This window comes from Anguilla rostrata, chromosome 13 (genome assembly GCF_018555375.3).
Source record: "Anguilla rostrata isolate EN2019 chromosome 13, ASM1855537v3, whole genome shotgun sequence".
NCBI lineage: Eukaryota > Metazoa > Chordata > Actinopteri > Anguilliformes > Anguillidae > Anguilla > Anguilla rostrata.
In genome coordinates, this window is record NC_057945.1 from 17,258,951 (window position 1) to 17,277,650 (window position 18,700).

Here is an 18,700-nt window from a genome sequence, read left to right on the forward strand (position 1 = left end):
CGACTGAAAAATTGGCTCAGAGATTTGGTGTTGGTTAAACTAGAAAAAAATTTGAAAGGCAGAAGATCATAAAATAGGCAAATGCAGCACACCTAATAACAAGTTGGCTATATTTTATATGTATAACAAAGCTTTTTCCCAGTTTTGAAAGCAGGCATATTAATTAGCAGTGCTCATGGCTATAACCTCCTGCTATGGATTTGAGAGTGCAGGTAAACATGTCCTCTCCTCCATGGCATACTGTCACACCGCTGTCTGAAGTTTGGTTGGAGGAAGACTTTTTACACACAGCTGAGGTCGCACAATGGACGCTTGATCCCCCTGCCAGCCAGCAAGACAAGACATAGTTGACAGAAACTCGGGTTTGACAACTGGACAGCGGGACCAATCCATGTTGTAGAACAGTACCTTAACAGGATAAGCCACACCGTAGCCTCAGGATTTATATATCACATTGTTTACATGTGCATCAAAGGCATCTTTTAAACCAGGTGGAAAAAAAAATAAAAAATACATCCTAAAGCATCAAGTACCGTATGAGCCCTCTGTTTATGAAGCAGGACAGATGGTGATTTGGGGTTAGATGCACATGCTATTTATCCAGATGAGCGTTCATTACACATCATAGTTTGACTAGAAATACAAATAATTGTAATGTGTAAAATGTTTTAACAAAAAGAATATTAACTACATTAATGACTGGCAACACAGGTTGTCCTAACACACGTTGGCACTTTCCGTTTGTAGAGTACAGTGCTGATATTTCATTTTGTTATGAAAGAAATGATGAATGGATCTAACATTACAGTAAAAGGCAAAGAAACTACACAAAGCAGGATTCTCAAAATGTACACTCTCCCAGAAATGTGTTTAGATATGCAGGACAAAAGAAAGGAATTACTCTCCAAGGCAACACGCAGTATCTATGTAGACAGGTTGTTTCTCACTCCCCTGACAATTTTCTCAAAACAAGCTCTCTTTAAATCATGCACAGCAAATTTAAGGCGTGGTTCAGTCACTAAGAATTATGCACCCAAATTCACATTGATCAAACATTGATTTTAGTTTCATAATTGTAGAGAAAGGTCAGGACAGGTTGAAGTAGGAGTCATTTGTTCATCACAGCAGTTACTGATGATTTGAAAACACAACATTTCTAGTAGTAGATAGAAGTATCTGCTTCAGTTGACCAATAGTAGCGGGTTTATTATTTATATCACTACTGAGCACCTCACAGGAGGTAAGGCAGCATGCAATCACGAGGAAGAATAGGATGGAGGGGACTGTCCTTAGCCCAGTCCTTATTCGCTCAATGACATGTATGTAAGCTTCATAACACACCAAAAACATAACCCATGTTGATTAGATGCAAGAAATTAGAATAGTTATAGTTTAGAACCTTTAGTTAAAAACCAGACAGCAAATGACAATGCGATCATGTAGGACCTTTTAGATTTTATAGATGTCCAGTTTTTACATTACCACCAGGTTCACACGCACAAACATTTCCTCCTCTCAGTGCCACTTTCCACTTTCATAATTTGACATGACAAAAATTGGGTTTAGCAAACAATAGCAAAAAGATAAATATTTTACAGAAACAATCAAGATCTTAACCATACAATATCTTTGGAGCATTTCCTAAATCCCATAATTTTACTTGTGTTAGAAGATGGCTTCCATTGCTCAGATTTCATAAGCATTATCAGTGTGTCCTCAATGATGTCGCAATTACGACCTTTGCCTTCAGGCCTGTCTGACTGTCTTGCAGGTGATGGGTAAGGGATGCTGTGCGGTTAAAATTCAATTTGGCGATCTCTCATGGCTACAGTTTACAGTTTCGTTTGGAATGCCCTCAGTACACAGGGTGGGCAGCTCTGCGTGTTTTCGTCTGTTTGGGAGCAAGACGTGGGAAGCGGTAACCGGCCAAGCGTGTCGCATCAATGAGCTCTTCAGAGCGCTGGCCCAGTGTCACTCGAGAGACAGGGACATCCTGAAAACACAAAAACTATTTCAGGCAGGTGTACACGCACAGCATTCACTGAAATGCGCACAGACACCCCTGCCACATTGCCACTTCAAATTTGTAATACTGACATTTACAATCTTTTATTTTACGACATGGTTCCCTCGCAGGATGTTAAATAGTGCTGCAGTTTTTAAGACGTTCACAAATTTGACAAATCGGCCATGTAAGGGATGTCGTCAGTTATGCGTCCTGTGATGCATATTAGTTTAAGAAATGAAACGTTTAACTGAACATGTTTTTCTGTGATTTACCACCACCGCTGACACGCAAACAAGTGGCTGTTTTCTTTCTAATGTGAGCAGAGGAAAGGTAAAAATGTCACAGCAGCAAAGAAAAGGTTACAGAACAGTGAGATGCAGCTGAATGTGTGGCCTTCTGCCACCTGCCTGCACAGCTTCCCTCAAAAGAGCACAAACAGACCTTATGCATGTCTGCTCTGTCCTCATTTCCGTTAAAAAGGATAGCACTCATATTTATGCACTGATTTATACAAAAATATAACGGTTTGTGACTGAGACACATCGAGTTTTACTTATTTATGTACGTTCACTTGCATGCAGTAAATGATTGCTTTACAGTTTGGTGCTGATATACACTGTATGATCAAAAGTATCTGGACACCCCTTGGTCAAGAGCTGTTCATGGTTTTGACTCGGCCCCTTATTTCCAGTAGCATTTCCAAGGCAAATCGTAATGCTACAGCATACAATCACATTCTAGACGATTCTTTGCTTCCCCAACAGTTTGGGTAAGGCCCTTTCCAGTTTCAGTATGACAATGCCATGAGCACACAGCAAGATCCATATAGAAACGGTTTTGTCAAGAACAGTGTGGCCTGCAAAGAGCCCTGACTTAAACCCCATCCAACACCTTTGGAATCAACTGGAAAGCCAACCGCAAGCCAGGACTAATTGCCCAATCAGTGCCCAACCTCAACTATTGCTCTAATTCTGGCTGAATGGAAGCAAATGCCTGCAGAAATGCTGCAAACATCTAGTAGAAGTCTTCTTCCCAGAAGAGTAGAGGTTGTTATAGCAGCAAAGGGTGGACCAACTCCAAATTAATGCCCATAATTTTGCTTGAGATGTTGTATGTCAGGTGTCCACATACTTTCAGCCATGAGGTGTATAATAAATGGCACACTGACATAATTATAGGTGCATCTGAAGGGACCAGTGACTGTGTAAGTGCTCCAGCCCAAAATTCAGAAGTCACCACTTTCTGATGACAAGAGAAATGTGTTCAGTAAGCACAGTGTTGGGTCTCACGGGTGGCTGCTTTGACTGTGCAGCAGGCGGCTGCTTGGGCTGCGCAGTGGGGATAGCCGTGGAGTGGTCCGTCTTCAGACAGCTGCGCAGATCCAGGCTGCTGAACTGCGGGGCTTCAGCTAGGGCCACGTTGGACCAGCCCGACATGCAGTGCTAATAGAGACACAGGTCACATGGTCACTGCTACAATTACCGTTCCTACAGTCAGTCACTTTTGGTTGGCATGGTAAAAATTCAACAGCAACAAGTCAATTTAAGACTCCACTGGATATCCTGGAAACCGGTTTTCTAGCACTTTATCTATAGTAGATTACCGGTAGTAACCCAATGGTCAGCCCAAAGTTGCTCCCATTTTCTCACATTCCTTACACTAGGAGGTAAAGGTTTCTAGTTTCTATTGCTGTCTTACAGTTCTAGTTTCTAGTGCTATATTACAATTTTTGCACATTACAGTAGTGTTCTCTGACTGAGCGTCCATTGCCATGAGTATTGTCCCGAGTCAGACTGGAACTTTTGAGCTTAAGAGAGACCTGAACTCAGGTAACTCCAAACATATCCCATACGTCTCTCCACCTGTACCGCTTGTAAAGGGGTAGATACAATCAGCCATGTAGACAGGCAGGTTAAATGAGGGCGAGGACAAACACCGAAAAGCGGAAACCTGCACACTACCGAGAGCATACTGACATTTAAAGAATCATCTTCACTGAAACCATCTGTAGAACAGCGTGTTAAGGAAAAGATGCGGCAGATAGGCAGACGGTGTGCTGTTTTTCTCAGAAGTCAGGGGCAGGCAGGTCAGGCTCACCGAAGGCAAACCCAGGCTGTCGGACGGGTCGAAGCTCAGCCGGCGGTGAGCTCCGTAACAATGCGCCGGCAGGAGTGCGGATCGGGGGATGCTCACCCTGTGATAAAAACGCAAAAAACGCAACCCTTTGCTGCTATACCAACCTCCACTCTTCTGGGAAGAAGACCGGCAAGAGAAACGAGAAGCCACTTCACTAAATTGCACAACATGCACTTCACTGAGACACACAACACACACTTCACTAAAACACACAATACGCACTACACTGAAACAGAAGACAGATTGACAATGATTAAGTGACGGCAAATGAAGTGTTAGTGATGTTACAAGAGATTCCCAGATAGCAAGGGCCAGAATCAGCCGAGAACTGGCCCAGAGTTGGAGTGACAGGTGTGTTATCCAATGAAGACTGTATCAGGTGCAGTGACAGGTGTGTTATCCAATGAAGACTGTATCAGGTGCAGTGACAGGTGTGTTATCAAATGAAGGCTGTATCAGGTGCAGTGACAGGTGTGTTATCCAATGAAGACTGTATCAGGTGCAGTGACAGGTGTGTTATCCAATGAAGACTGTATCAGGTGCAGTGACAGGTGTGTTATCTAATGAAGGCTGTATCAGGTGCAGTGACAGGTGTGTTATCCAATGAAGACTGTATCAGGTGCAGTGACAGGTGTGTTATCTAATGAAGACTGTATCAGGTGCAGTGACAGGTGTGTTATCTAATGAAGACTGTATCAGGTGCAATGACAGGTGTGCTATCTAATGAAGACTGTATCAGGTGCAATGACAGGTGTGTTATCCAATGAAGACTGTATCAGGTGCAGTGACAGGTGTGTTATCTAATGAAGACTGTATCAGGTGCAGTGACAGGTGTGCTATCTAATGAAGACTGTATCAGGTGCAGTGACAGGTGTGTTATCTAATGAAGACTGTATCAGGTGCAGTGACAGGTGTGCTATCTAATGAAGGCTGTATCAGGTGCAGTGACAGGTGTGTTATCTAATGAAGACTGTATCAGGTGCAGTGACAGGTGTGTTATCTAATGAAGGCTGTATCAGGTGCAGTGACAGGTGTGTTATCTAATAAAGGGACTGTATCAGGTGCAGTGACAGGTGTGTTATCTAATGAAGACTGTATCAGGTGCAGTGACAGGTGTGTTATCTAATGAAGACTGTATCAGGTGCAGTGACAGGTGTGTTATCTAATGAAGGCTGTATCAGGTGCAGTGACAGGTGTGTTATCTAATGAAGACTGTATCAGGTGCAGTGACAGGTGTGTTATCCAATGAAGACTGTATCAGGTGCAGTGACAGGTGTGTATCAATGAAGACTGTATCAGGTGCAATGACAGGTGTGCTATCCAATGAAGACTGTATCAGGTGCAGTGACAGGTGTGTTATCAATGAAGGCTGTATCAGGTGCAGTGACAGGTGTGTTATCCAATGAAGACTGTATCAGGTGCAGTGACAGGTGTGTTATCTAATGAAGGCTGTATCAGGTGCAGTGACAGGTGTGTTATCCAATGAAGACTGTATCAGGTGCAATGACAGGTGTGTTATCTAATGAAAACTGTATCAGGTGCAGTGACAGGTGTGCTATCTAATGAAGACTGTATCAGGTGCAGTGACAGGTGTGTTATCTAATGAAGACTGTATCAGGTGCAGTGACAGGTGTGCTATCTAATGAAGACTGTATCAGGTGCAATGACAGGTGTGTTATCTAATGAAGACTGTATCAGGTGCAATGACAGGTGTGTTATCCAATGAAGACTGTATCAGGTGCAGTGACAGGTGTGTTATCTAATGAAGACTGTATCAGGTGCAGTGACAGGTGTGTTATCCAATGAAGACTGTATCAGGTGCAGTGACAGGTGTGTTATCTAATGAAGACTGTATCAGGTGCAGTGACAGGTGTGTTATCTAATGAAGACTGTATCAGGTGCAGTGACAGGTGTGTTATCTAATGAAGACTGTATCAGGTGCAGTGACAGGTGTGTTATCTAATGAAGACTGTATCAGGTGCAATGACAGGTGTGTTATCTAATGAAGACTGTATCAGGTGCAGTGACAGGTGTGTTATCTAATGAAGACTGTATCAGGTGCAGTGACAGGTGTGTTATCTAATGAAGACTGTATCAGGTGCAGTGACAGGTGTGTTATCTAATGAAGACTGTATCAGGTGCAGTGACAGGTGTGTTATCTAATGAAGACTGTATCAGGTGCAGTGTGAGTTGCATTACCTGATGAAGGCTGGCTCAGAGGTCGGGTGGTGGGATTTTGGAACCTTGCACACAGGACACGCAGTCTGGGGATCCAGAGGGGCAGGGAACAGGCGGCTGTTGATTCTGTAGCAGAACGTGCCTATAAGACAACACAAGGGACTAACTGCACAAACGCAGCTCATTGGCAAATCAGCAGTCAGCTCAATTGAACAAACAAGCCCCTACAAACTCACAGACAGGCTAACAAGCAAGCACTAACATGCACACACACAAGCATGCACACACACACACACACAAACATGCACACATGCACGCACTCACACGCACACATAAACATACACTGGTGCACGTCCTCAGGGAGCTGTGCCTTCATTTCTTCTGTTGATAGGGAAAGGTTGTGAGGTGAAAGGTCATCTTCCCCTACTCTGTGAACACAAGCACAGAAATGGTACAGAGGGAAAAGATGATGGGTTGAATTTAAATAGCACTTTCCATAATCTCCATATGCTTCACAGTGGGGGGGGGGGGGGTCACTTCAACCACCACAAATGTACAGCCCCACCAGGTAACGTATGGCATCCATTTTGTGCCAGAATGCCAGAACCACAACTCAGCTGGAGGTGGACAGGAAGAGAATTATTAAGCTACTTATACTTGGGGATGATTAGGCTGGAGATGGAAATCAAGCAAGGCCGTGGGGGAAACCCATGGGGAAACCCATATTCTTTGAAGTTCCATGGGATCTAAATATGCGCAACAAAAACACATTCATAATTACTGCCATGTTTTATTAACATAATGTCACTAAATAAATCTGTTCTCATTTTGTTAACAACAGCAGTAATAGCACCATGAAATTGATGCAATGCTGCATCTGAACTTAGGCTAAATGTATTGCAGTCAAACTCAAACAAAAAAATAGATACAGTGGTATTCTCTAATACTGCCAAATTATTCTGAACATAGAGCCAAAAATTCCCCTGCATCTAGGTAACTTTCAAAATGTAGCCTAAATGAACTGTTTCACTCACATTATTTAGGGATTTGGGAGCAAATGCATAGCAACATCAATATTGTTTGATAAACCTTTCCAGTGCTACATAATTACTTCAGTTTTTAATTAATTAATTAATTTTTAACGCAGACACTACTATGTCTGCCACTGCTTCTTGTTCATAAATCTGGTGAGGAGGAGGAACTGACTTGTTGTCAAGAAAAAACGTTTTGTTTTATCCTAAACACACAAATTCACTTTCTGTTCACATGTGAAATTAACGCTATGCCATGGGGGGGGTGGTTCTGACCCTGTGCTCTGGCTGTGGACACACTCCTCCCTGTTGACTTGGCGGAAGTTGCGCAGCTCTGTGAAAAACTGCTCCGAGCGCTCAGTCAGAGAAGTCTCCACATCCAACAGGCCTGAGGAGGAAGGTGAGAGGTCAAACAGATTCAAAATAAACACACGCCTGCAGCAGTAGATACATGAATCATGGCATCTCCAGCACCTTAAACAGGGTTTTCACATTTAGTTATGCAACCGGTAGAAGGGTTTGAGAGTTCTTTTAAGGTCCCCGAGTCATGTTTCCGACCATAAATAATTATACATAAAATTGAAATATCAGTGTCCCTGAATGAGTGTCCCAGATTCTGTTCTTTCAACACCAAATCACAACCATGAGAATGTGGATTCTGATCGAGGATCGGGTTCTGAGAACATCATTTACATAAAAGGTAGTTGAACATAAACATCAACTAAAAAAAGCATCTAAAGCTTATCTACCAGTTTTGTCATTTTAAGGAAACCTAAAGTCCTTACTGTTACTGCATAAAGCAAAGGAGTGCAGGAACCTGAAATTAGTCATAAGGAGATATAGTGTTGACGTTGCAAATAGAACTTTCATAAAATAGGGATGGAAAAGTTCATCTCAAGAACTGAGGGGCAGAAGAAAGATGAGAAAAGTTTTTTCATTAATTAAAAAAAAAAAAAAAGAATAAAAATATTTTTCAGCATTCAAAACACATACAAGTAACAACAATGGCACTGTGAACACTATGCTCCTTCAGTCACGGTAGTTCATTGGTCAGATAAAGGCCGCAGTTTATCAGTCATTTTTTTTTAAATAAATAAATTTGGCATCTCAAAACCCACCTGAATTTGTAATGTCCAATTCACAAACTATGTATCAGTGTGCTCATACACGCCCCCTGCTGCAATGGTTATCAGTCATTCACTGGTCATAATATTACAATATTACAATGGTGCATTTTTCCAAGAACTGTGTCTGTTATTGGCTGGTTTTTGGCATCCTATTGTTTACTGATGAACAAAGGATACACACCAGCTGGATGACAGCCCCCCCCAAAGTAAAAAAGCAGCTCAGGGCCTGTGTCCAATACTCTGAAGCAGTGTCCTCCCTGTCTTATATCATTTTGCTGATCTACTCAATGAGGTTCTAGCCATATTGCTTTCACCTGTCCATGCTGTGAAATAGTTATAGGAAGGAAGAGAGTATGGGTGGATGGATGGAAGCAACTTCAGAGTTTTTGGACTCACTCTACCTGAACCTCGCTTGCTGTTGGCCCTTTCTGTACCTGCTATCCAGTCATATCCCAACAGGGGGTGCAGGCGACGTCGCTCCCTGTCCTCATCTTGGTCCTGGTTCAGGTCCTGGTCCTGGTCCTGGTCCTGGAAGATCACCTGTCCCAACTCCCTCTGTCAAAGCACAGTCAGGACCAGTGAAAATTCAGGGTATTTTAGCCTTAATTTTAAAGGTACACATAGATTGTTCTAGAACAGCACTGCTCAACTCCAGGTCCTGCAGGCCACAGTGTCTGTAGTATTTGCTCCATCCATGCACTACATACCAGATTTCACTAATTATTTCATCACCATGGTTCAGGAAGCAGTGGTGGCTGCTGACCTAAAAACTGATGGGGTGGAAAACCTTTCCCTAAACTGACTATTGGTCGCGATCCATTTTCAGTCATTTCCCTTGACTAACAATACAGCAGTTAATTTACAAAATACTCAATACCATCGGGTATAGCCAGTTCTCCTGAATAAGGCTGAGGAATAAAATTGTTTTTATTTGCATAGCAAAATTGTGCACATTTTAGTGACATTATTTAAAAGTGTGGATTTATGTACTCTTCGTTCTCCACACCCACACTAAGAGAATAATGTGCAGTTTTCATAATTAAAATGATCTTGAAGCGCAGGTTTTGTTGCCTTTAATGAAGGTTGGGCTAAAATCAAATGCAATAGTTAACAGAGTGGGTATCTTTTTTCTGTTAAGTGTACATAGTGATTAAAACTGATTTTCCTAAATTTAACATTTAATCTCCCGAGCATGATGTGAAAAAACAAGCTGCGTGTTTACTTGCCAATGGAGGACTCAGATTGTTGACACACATGTTAATCAGTGAAAATGAATGAAAACAAGTTGAGAGCAATGATCAGTTTAAAGAGAAAGTTTCAGTCCCATCTATTTTCAGCTCAGCAACTGCAACTGTCAGGAAGTAAGCTCCCTAGAGAAATCAGGTGGTGGAGGGCATAGCTGGAGTAAATACTACAGACACTGTGGCCTGCAGGACCTGGAGTTGGGTATTGCTGCTCTAGAACATTGTTTTTTGAGGACCACTGTTCTAGAGTGCTGTGCTGCCAGCAGAGGAAGTAACAAGCTGCACAAGTCTCCATACATGCCACAGTCATTCGCACACCGTCATCTAAGGCTCCAACTATGGAGAACTGGCATAATGATTATGGCATAATGATGTTTACATAGCCATGTAAATGAAGTGGTTCATTTTCAAATAGTCGTTTTAGTTTAATGGTATTTTTACATGCTAGACTAATTGCAATCTATAATTGAAAATGCACTTTCAATGTTTATTGTGAGGATAACTACCCAAACTCCTAAAGCTTGACTATAACTTACAATTTCTCAAAGAACAGTACAGTTGCCCTCTCAACAATCTATCAACAATACTTTAGCTGGAAACTGGTATACATGTCTTCGCAACAAATAATCAAAATGCAACACTTTTTTTTGTCAGTCACACTCACTGCAAGGTTTCTCACAGACACCATTTTCTTGGTTTCAAAGGTAGCTTGGTAATTTCCCTGGAAGTGGAAACCTTAAAGCAGCAGTAACCAACTTTTGCAGTTGTCTCAATGTTGAGAAAACATTTTCAAAATCATAAAACCTACCCACAGAGAAAGAGACAGACCCCACCACTTCTCCACACACCTTGTCGTGAACGTGCATCAACGTTTCTAGCTACGACTCCTTCTCAGCAAATAGAATTCTAACCAGTTCTAGTTAGCTTACCTAGGTAGCCAAGGTAAACTACCGAACTTCAGCCATGATAGATTACGTTAAACATTCCCTTCCAAGAACATGCTGCAATTGGCACACAAATCTTTTTGATCAGTCATCTTTTTTTGCCCTTTTCCCCAAGTGTGGAATGACAAATCATACATCAGCGCTCAAAACCTGAACCCCGGCTACTAATTTGGGAGAATGCAAACAAGTGCCTGCTCTCCTGTGAAATGCACCATGTCAAACACTGCTTCTTATCTTATGGCACCGCCTAAGCCAGGCATGCACAGAGATGAGCTCGAAGCTCTCGCTCCCTGTGGAGCTTAGCAGACGGCGCCTGATTGGCCAATGGGGGTCGCCGGAGAACAGAGACGCAGATTACTGCCGACAGAACCCTCTCTAGCCCTGGGCGATGCAGTTACCCTACCGACCACAGTTGTCACTGGCGAGGTTGGGATGTAATCTCAGACCGTGGGGCTCATCCATGCACTAGAACCAGAATGGTGTCTTAACCAGATAAGCCAGCCAGCAGCCGCTGGTCAGTAATCTTTAAAAAAAACACACATCAAAATGCGATCACTGGGCTTGTTGTTTATCTCGTGAATGGATCTCAATAAGTAAATGCTGAACCAAACACAATAAAACTACTTGAGTGTGGGTCCTGCTGGTTGAAAGGCATTATAACATAATGTGGTACGAATAGTCTTATATACACATTGTCACTCTCAGAGTTTGAGCAAAAGGCAATACAAAAACAGAGCAGGGTCCTTTTCCCTACTAATGAAGCTCAGCACCCTACTGTTCAATATATGGCAATACAGCGCCCCCTACTGCACGTGAACATCAATGCAGCACATGAATCGGCACAGATATGGCAGGGTGGTCATGATCCTTAATGAACAGGGGGTCTTCACTCTTGGCCCTGGAGAGCCACAGTTTCTCGAGTCTGAATTGCTTGCTGCTTTAAGGTGAAAACAAAAACCAGCAAGCCCTTTACCTCCCCAGGTCTGGGATCAGGGACCCCTGCCAGAGAACAGCAACTTACCTCAAAGCTGTGCAAGTACAAGTTTTACAATTTATCCCTACCCTCTTCCTCTCTTTGCTACCATGTTCCCAGCTTTTCAGCTAATCCCTGAATTGTTATACATTGGCTGAATTGTCACTCATGAAATATTGCACTAATTTTTGAAAATTAAAATTCAACTCGCATGTCAACCTTTGATGCCCCCCTTACAACTGATATGCTGAGTTACAATTGCAAGCTGAACTTGTTTCTCAGGAAAAATAGCCTTATATGCATTTCCATACTATACTTTGGAAAGTTTCGTTTGGGAATTTTGAAAATGGCAGCTGTATCCCTCACTCTCTCTTGCCCCCACTCACCTCCTCCCTGTGCTGAAAGAGATGGGTAGGTTTGGACCTCTCGGTGGTTGCTTGTTTGGCTTGTCCAAGGCGCTGGTTTCCTTGGTCCTGTAGGAGCCCACTGTACATAAGGCTCCCCGTAGAGGGCGTGTCCAGTGAATGAAAATGCAGGGGTGATGTGGTGCTCCTACGGAGGTCTGTCTCAGGGTCCACTGCTTCCTCTGATGTGACAGTAAAGTCTTTATTTAAAAACAATATGCTACAGTATGATGCAATTTGGCCATATGGATATGTATATTACGGTATATGAAAACTTATGTAATAACTTTTGAACTATGATATGAAGAATAAAGTACAGGGGCTTGGCAGTGACCCATTGCAAGGGTATGACATCATTTGCAGATGCTATATGAAACGAACGATTATAACTATTGAACCATTGCACAAAGAGCAATCTTCTTCAAAGGGGAACTATCCTCTATGGCCATATGTTTTGTGCAACAAACTGTGGGAGTTTAAAGGAAAAGGAAATGAATGATTGGTTGTGTAGGCTACACTTATTTCACAAGAAAAGTGAACTGTAACCTCCATATTGAACTTCAATCAATCAATCAATCAAATTTTATTTGTATAGCATATTTTACAGCAGTTGTTACAATACGCTTTACAGACAACCCTGGCCTAAACCCCCACAGGAGCAAGCCTAAGGCAACAGTGGCATGGAAAAACTCCCGGCAGATGGGAAGAAACCTTGGAAGGAACCAGGCTCAAGGGGGAAACCCATCCTCCTCTGGTCGGCTCAGAGTGTCGACTGGTGACCAACTTACTTGGGACTTACCCTGATCTACATTGGCCAGCAGCTCTATCATGTGTTGTGCCCTGGGTTTGCTCAATGCAGCTCGGGCCTGGCCCAATCCTCCTCCGGGTAGGGTGACCACTGACACAGAATGACCCGATGCAGAGGACTCTGTTCGTCCACGATCAGACAGAGTCACATCTCCTTGTCTGTCGTTCAAAGTCACTGCTGCAGTTTCATTGCTTCCAGTTTGTGGTCTGGGCTCTTGTGAAGCCTTTATCGTAACATCAGATATCAGTGTTTCACCCACTTGGGACGATCCCAAGTTAAGACTTTGCAGTCGCGCCTTTATATCACTCAGTTGTACCAACAGACCCTTATTCTGTTCTCGCAATGCGTCTAAACGCTCAAAGGAGGACATTTCACATGAATAGTGTGCAATACAGCAAACAGCGAGCAAGAACAAGTTGCTTTTCTTTGCTAACGCTAACCCAACTACGTATAATCCTACGTTAGCTAACTGTGTTAAAAACTACCTTTTCGTAACAGGCTCCAGGACATCGCAGACCCAACACGATAACTACCCAACAACTTTGCAAACAAAGAAAGAAAACTAGCTATAGCAAGCTAGTTAACAACATAAAGTGGTTTAGACAGATAGCAACGCTTAACAAATCTGACACTGTCGAGACAATGAGCGCTACCTATCATAGCTCTATTAGCCAAGAACTTATGTTTCCTAGATAGCTAGTTACCTAGCTAAACATTTTAAAAAAGGTATCTGGCGTTGGTTTCACCGTTTCTATGGTAACCTCTTGTTTGGAACGCTGATCTCGCTGGTGCTGATTAGCCTCTTGCCGTGAATTCTGGATATAATTGTTTGTAATGGGTTTTAAATAAATACAAATACCTATTAATCTTAAATTGTCCACTGTACTGTCCAATAACTTAACATGTTGTGAATTCGGAACTTGTCTTTGCCACGATTACGGTTCGACTGCATTTCAACCTCTTCGATTGGCTCAGAAAATTTCAATAAACCGTGTTTTATTGGCTGTTTCAATGTTTCCCATAATGCACAAGTCCACCATCGATACCTAATCTTACGAACCATAGATATAGCCACATAAAAAATATTGCGAAATAGGGAGAGAAATCATATGGCAGATAAAATAGTAAAAACACGGTCAGCCTTAGATAAGTTGGGTTCGTTTCAAATATAGAAACAACCTATAGCATCCAAATGTGTGGAAATATCAGTTCAGTGCATTAAAAAAATGCTTTTTGAGCTGTGACTGTGAGCATAAATGTGATCACGTAGCCTGCTGCAATGTATAGACAGGGATGTGATTCTTTCCATAAAGATCGAAGAAGGGGCAGGTATATTAACCTTGATTAATTAATTATTAATGAGAGTAATACATATTTAATATTTTGAAGCCTTGTCATGTCAGCCCTCAGAATAACATGGATTATGATACTTACAATGACTCACTGATGTTCAAAAATTACACTTGGAATTTTGTTCCTTCACAATTCAATGTATTGCAGTATAAATTTCCCCAATATATTTTTGATGTGAGATGCTAAATTATTACATAATGTAATACACCACATCAAGCCCTCTCACAGATTAATGCAGCAGATAACGTCTGTGATGGCTGCTGTATCGTTAAACCTAAACACTCTCAAGATGATTTTAAAAAATGGCTAATTCTGTGTAGGAAATAAATATATTTCAATTACATGAGTCCATAATGGTTGTTTTAATAAATTACATTACATTTATTAAATACATTAAATTTATTTCACAGTGGTGCAAAGGACAAGGATTGATTAAGTATATAAAATAATTATTCTATATTTGAAATACATAAAATATTAGTCCAATTAGTGCTTGTACAGTTCACATGAAATCATTTATTCAGTGCAAACACAGCACGCTTAATGTTTCCTTTCTGCAAATATACTTTTCTGAGTTTGACTCAGAAATAGGAATGTCTGTGAGAAATTACCTTACAAAATTACGTTTTTTAAAGTTTTTAAAAAAAAATATGATCTGCCAAACTGAAGAGATATGGCTGATATTGCTGTTGCTGTGTTAATGGCAGGTGATCTAAGCATTTTCTTTCTCTCCCATTGCATTGTTTCCTGTCTATTCACAAGATAACTTTGACACAAAACATTTTCTGTGAACTGAAGCTAATGCAACTGAACTGATTTTCAGCAGACACAAGTTAATCAACATATACGCTCCTTACATTTTCATGGAAACAGATTGGTACATACTATATACTGTAGTGCAGTGGAATCCAATCTATGTAGAGTAACTGATTTGAAAAAATACAGCCCTAATCTTCACATCAGTCCTGTTCACGGAAGTATGAGTTAATGTTAATGATCCACATACAAGCAAATGCAAAACCATTGGACACAGTGCACACAGTTTAAATCACCATTTGCGGACTGTTCCTTAAAGCAACAATGTGGCAACTCCCTCAGGCTCAGAAAATATCAGCTGATGTCCAGTCTGGGGAGAATGAGAGTGACACATTCCCCAACCCACAGCACTCCCTGATGCAAGACAACCATGGCATGTTATCGTGTACACACGTCATCATTGCACTGGAAAAGAAACAGAACAGCAGGGACAGCACATGTTTAAATTTCAATCCATAAAACTTTATTTTCCTGTACATATGGTTTCTGTCCTCTGTGTTCTCCCTTACCTGCGGTCTTTCCCCCTGCTGTGCACTGGTGGTGATGCCCAGGGCCTTAACGATATTCTCTAAAGGCACATAATCCCCCGGAGAATCTTGTGCAAAATGCAGCAGGACCTTTTCCCCACCTGTGCAGAGTAATACAGGGAGAAGTACATTTTGTTAATGTGGTACCATGCTGCCCTCTGGTGGCGAAGCTGTGCATAAATTAAAAACTAAAAGATTATGCCAACACAGCTCTCTCTCACCTTTGGCTATGATGACCATGCCACCACTCTGGAGGAGATCTCCATTGAAGTTTCCCTGGATCCCTTCAGCATTTGCCTGAGAAACACACACACAGATATATAGTTAAAATCATGACTGTGTGTACTGTAAGAAAAATGGGAAAGATTGACTGTTTTCATCCTACAGGAATCTGTTCATTTATTTTGTTAATTCAGCAAAGGTATTGACCCATTATATGGCATGGGGTGTACCCTATCAGTGGTACCTAGCGGTTATGACTCACCCGTAGTTCACAAAATGCAGGTCTGAATTCCAATATCACACACATTCCCCCTCATAAAAGCAGATTGCTTGCAGTGTGCCTGATTCTAGCCTGACTAGCATGGTGAGTGTAAATATGTCACTCATTTTACAAGAAGTCTTTGTTACCTTGGTGACAACGTTTCGTACTTTCTTCCCCAGGGCTGCGGGAACCAGGCTGATGGCGCTGTATCTGTGAGAAAACAGTTTAAAGTGATATATAGTCCACTTAAAGTCCTCAAAAAGTCCCTGTTCTTATAGTCCAACAGAGGCAGTCACCTTGAAAAAGTCATGTCAATATAGCATTGATACAATCCCAAAGGTGTATGAACACAAAGTCACACAAACATACATAGTTCCCCAGAGCACAGGCCTTCAGGCCTTAGACTCAGTCCAACAAGGCACTCCTGGTGAGACAGTGAAATAAGCAAGGTCCCACAGCCCCAAATATATAATACCACTGACTCAGCATAAAATATACAGTCTAAAAGTACCATAACAGTCCCTCTCTCCCACAGACACAGTGCCACTGACAATGTGACACTTGACATAATCCCACAGTATCATTGATCAAAGTACCAATGGCACAGTCTCACAAACACAGCTTACCTTTTGAAGCCGAGATCCTTATAGGACTGTTTCTTATCGTCAATGTACAGCTCTACAATAAAAGAAAATAAGGTCTGTTCTTCCTCTCTTCCTGCTGTTTTTACCTAACAGTTCAAATGACAGGTAATATGAATAAAAACCACCCTGCCATCCAGCAAAAGGAGATGTGAGATTAATTTTGGGTGGCTCATAAAAGCACTCCACAGATGGGACCCACATGACCCTGATTACAAAACTGACTGTGTGGCCCTTTGTCTTTAAAAGCATACTATGCAGGGTGTTTTAGCCTTGCTGTGGTCCCATGTTTACAATCAAAGAATTCACCTCCTCCGTCTTCAACCCCACCCACTCACCCCAAGTACCTAACTTCACCAATCTAGCTACCTAACATAGCTAGCTGGATAGCTAGAGGTCCAACAGAAAACAAGCCAACTCCACGCCACTTTCCACCCCCTTGCCAAACTTCAACTGCCGCCACCGAGGAAAAGCAATTCCAAGGCTAACTCTAGTTCTTGAACGAGCCCTGTTGGATTGTCTTTTTGCTTTGCTGTATCTGAGCTTCTTCCACCATTGCAGCAACTAGCGAGCTAGTAACAAACACTCCACTAAAATTTGATCCCAAACCACAGGCTCTGTAGCCACACACACCCCTCCCCACATAGAAAAGAGTGTCACACCCAGAAACGTCTTGATCACATTTTAGACTAACAAATACAGGTAAATGTGCATGAATTTGGCGAAAATGTGTAAAGACTGAGATTGCCTGTGCATCATAGGTATCCCTTAGCATGCTTATTTTATACGTTCAAGGTAAAAAAATTTTTTTTTTTTAAATTCCTATATAGTATGCCTTTAAGAAGGGTTGAGTTATGGATAATCAAAACAACCTAGCTTCTGCCATGTACACTGATAAAACTCCTCCCAATCACACCCTCTTTTACATGGCATTGTGCAAGGCCGAGTGACAAAGGTTACTCAACAAAATGAAACAAGAGCCACTGCTCTGGAATCTCATTTACTGGACTTATGTCACAACCTCAAGACACATTTTAAATGTTCTAAAGCATGAAACATGTTGATAATTTTTTCCAAGAAATGAAAACTGAAAATATACACCCACGCTTGCTGTTTGTCCTTGCAATGCCAATATTCCGAAATTACACACCCATTAAATGCTCATTGCTGCATAAGTGATTTTTTTCCACATAGGCTTGACGGCTTTTGGATACTCACCTCCCTTGAAAAAACACCCATCCTGGAATTCCTTCAGGCCTATCTCTTCTGGACCAACCCCGACCAGCGCCACATTATTCGCTCTCAGGTCCTCCTTCAACTTGCTTACCTCAACCGCGGTCCAACGGCACACTTGGCAACCGAACCTGCGCAGGAAGAAGATGACCACCGCTTGGTCTCGCCAGAGAGACCGCAGCTCCACGCTCTGACAGAGGCATACAGGACAGTACGTTTGTACACAAAAACAGGACTCACATGAGCACTCCTTCCTCACGTCACAAAGCAGCCTCGGCGTCGACAGAATCACAGATGGAAATGTGACAATTCTTAACGACTAGTTATTCTCAAACCGGAGTTTATATTTACCTCTCCAGACGTAGCATTCTTCAACAAGTTAAGACCCAATTTAGCCAGGTCCACAGCGGCCATTCTGTAAAAACTTCGACTAAAGCAAATTTAACACAAGAATATCTTTAAGTCGTTCGAAGCTGCTCTCATAACAACGCAGTGCACGGTCGGTGTGTACAGTTTTGCAACAGTCGAACTCACCAATCAGAGAGCAGAGCGGACGTAAACGTTTTTGCTGATAGGCTTGCATGAACTGGAGGCTTGAAGTTGCATAAAGACGAATCTTCTTGACGATATTTCTGACCTGGCAGATATCTGACCTGTGTTTAGCAGTTGTCTATGACCATGAACTGCACTTTTTGTACGTCGCTTTGGATAAAAGCGTCTGCTAAATAAATGTAATATAATGTAATGATATAGTCTTGCTTGTTTGTTATTGCCTCTGTGAAGCACTGTCTAA

The 18,700-nt window shown here is 42.0% G+C and overlaps 2 protein-coding genes across 4 annotated transcripts; both read right to left on the reverse strand.

Moving 5' to 3' along the window:
* Positions 1-93: 93 nt before the first annotated feature.
* Positions 94-14,147, reverse strand: miip (migration and invasion inhibitory protein). Of its 3 annotated transcripts, none has more exons than XM_064304947.1 (9): positions 13,713-14,147; positions 12,028-12,227; positions 8,915-9,035; positions 7,630-7,741; positions 6,665-6,750; positions 6,344-6,464; positions 4,106-4,202; positions 3,283-3,450; positions 94-1,993 (listed from the first exon to the last, which is right to left on the reverse strand). In XM_064304947.1, the coding sequence occupies exons 2-9, from the start codon at positions 12,133-12,135 to the stop codon at positions 1,856-1,858; spliced, it is 951 nt and encodes a 316-aa protein (XP_064161017.1). In that variant the 5' UTR covers positions 12,136-12,227; positions 13,713-14,147; the 3' UTR covers positions 94-1,855. The 3 variants fall into 3 exon arrangements, with proteins under 3 accessions (XP_064161017.1, XP_064161015.1, XP_064161016.1); XM_064304945.1 differs by having other exon boundaries at positions 12,845-14,145; XM_064304946.1 differs by having other exon boundaries at positions 3,298-3,450; positions 12,845-14,133.
* Positions 14,148-14,549: 402 nt separating this feature from the next.
* On the reverse strand, positions 14,550-18,436 carry prxl2b (peroxiredoxin like 2B). Its single transcript, XM_064304948.1, has 7 exons — positions 18,259-18,436; positions 17,893-18,097; positions 16,660-16,711; positions 16,180-16,243; positions 15,771-15,846; positions 15,532-15,650; positions 14,550-15,427 (listed from the first exon to the last, which is right to left on the reverse strand). Exons 1-7 carry the CDS (start codon positions 18,319-18,321, stop codon positions 15,401-15,403), a joined length of 606 nt encoding a protein of 201 aa, XP_064161018.1. The 5' UTR covers positions 18,322-18,436; the 3' UTR covers positions 14,550-15,400.
* Between the last annotated feature and the right edge of the window lie 264 nt (positions 18,437-18,700).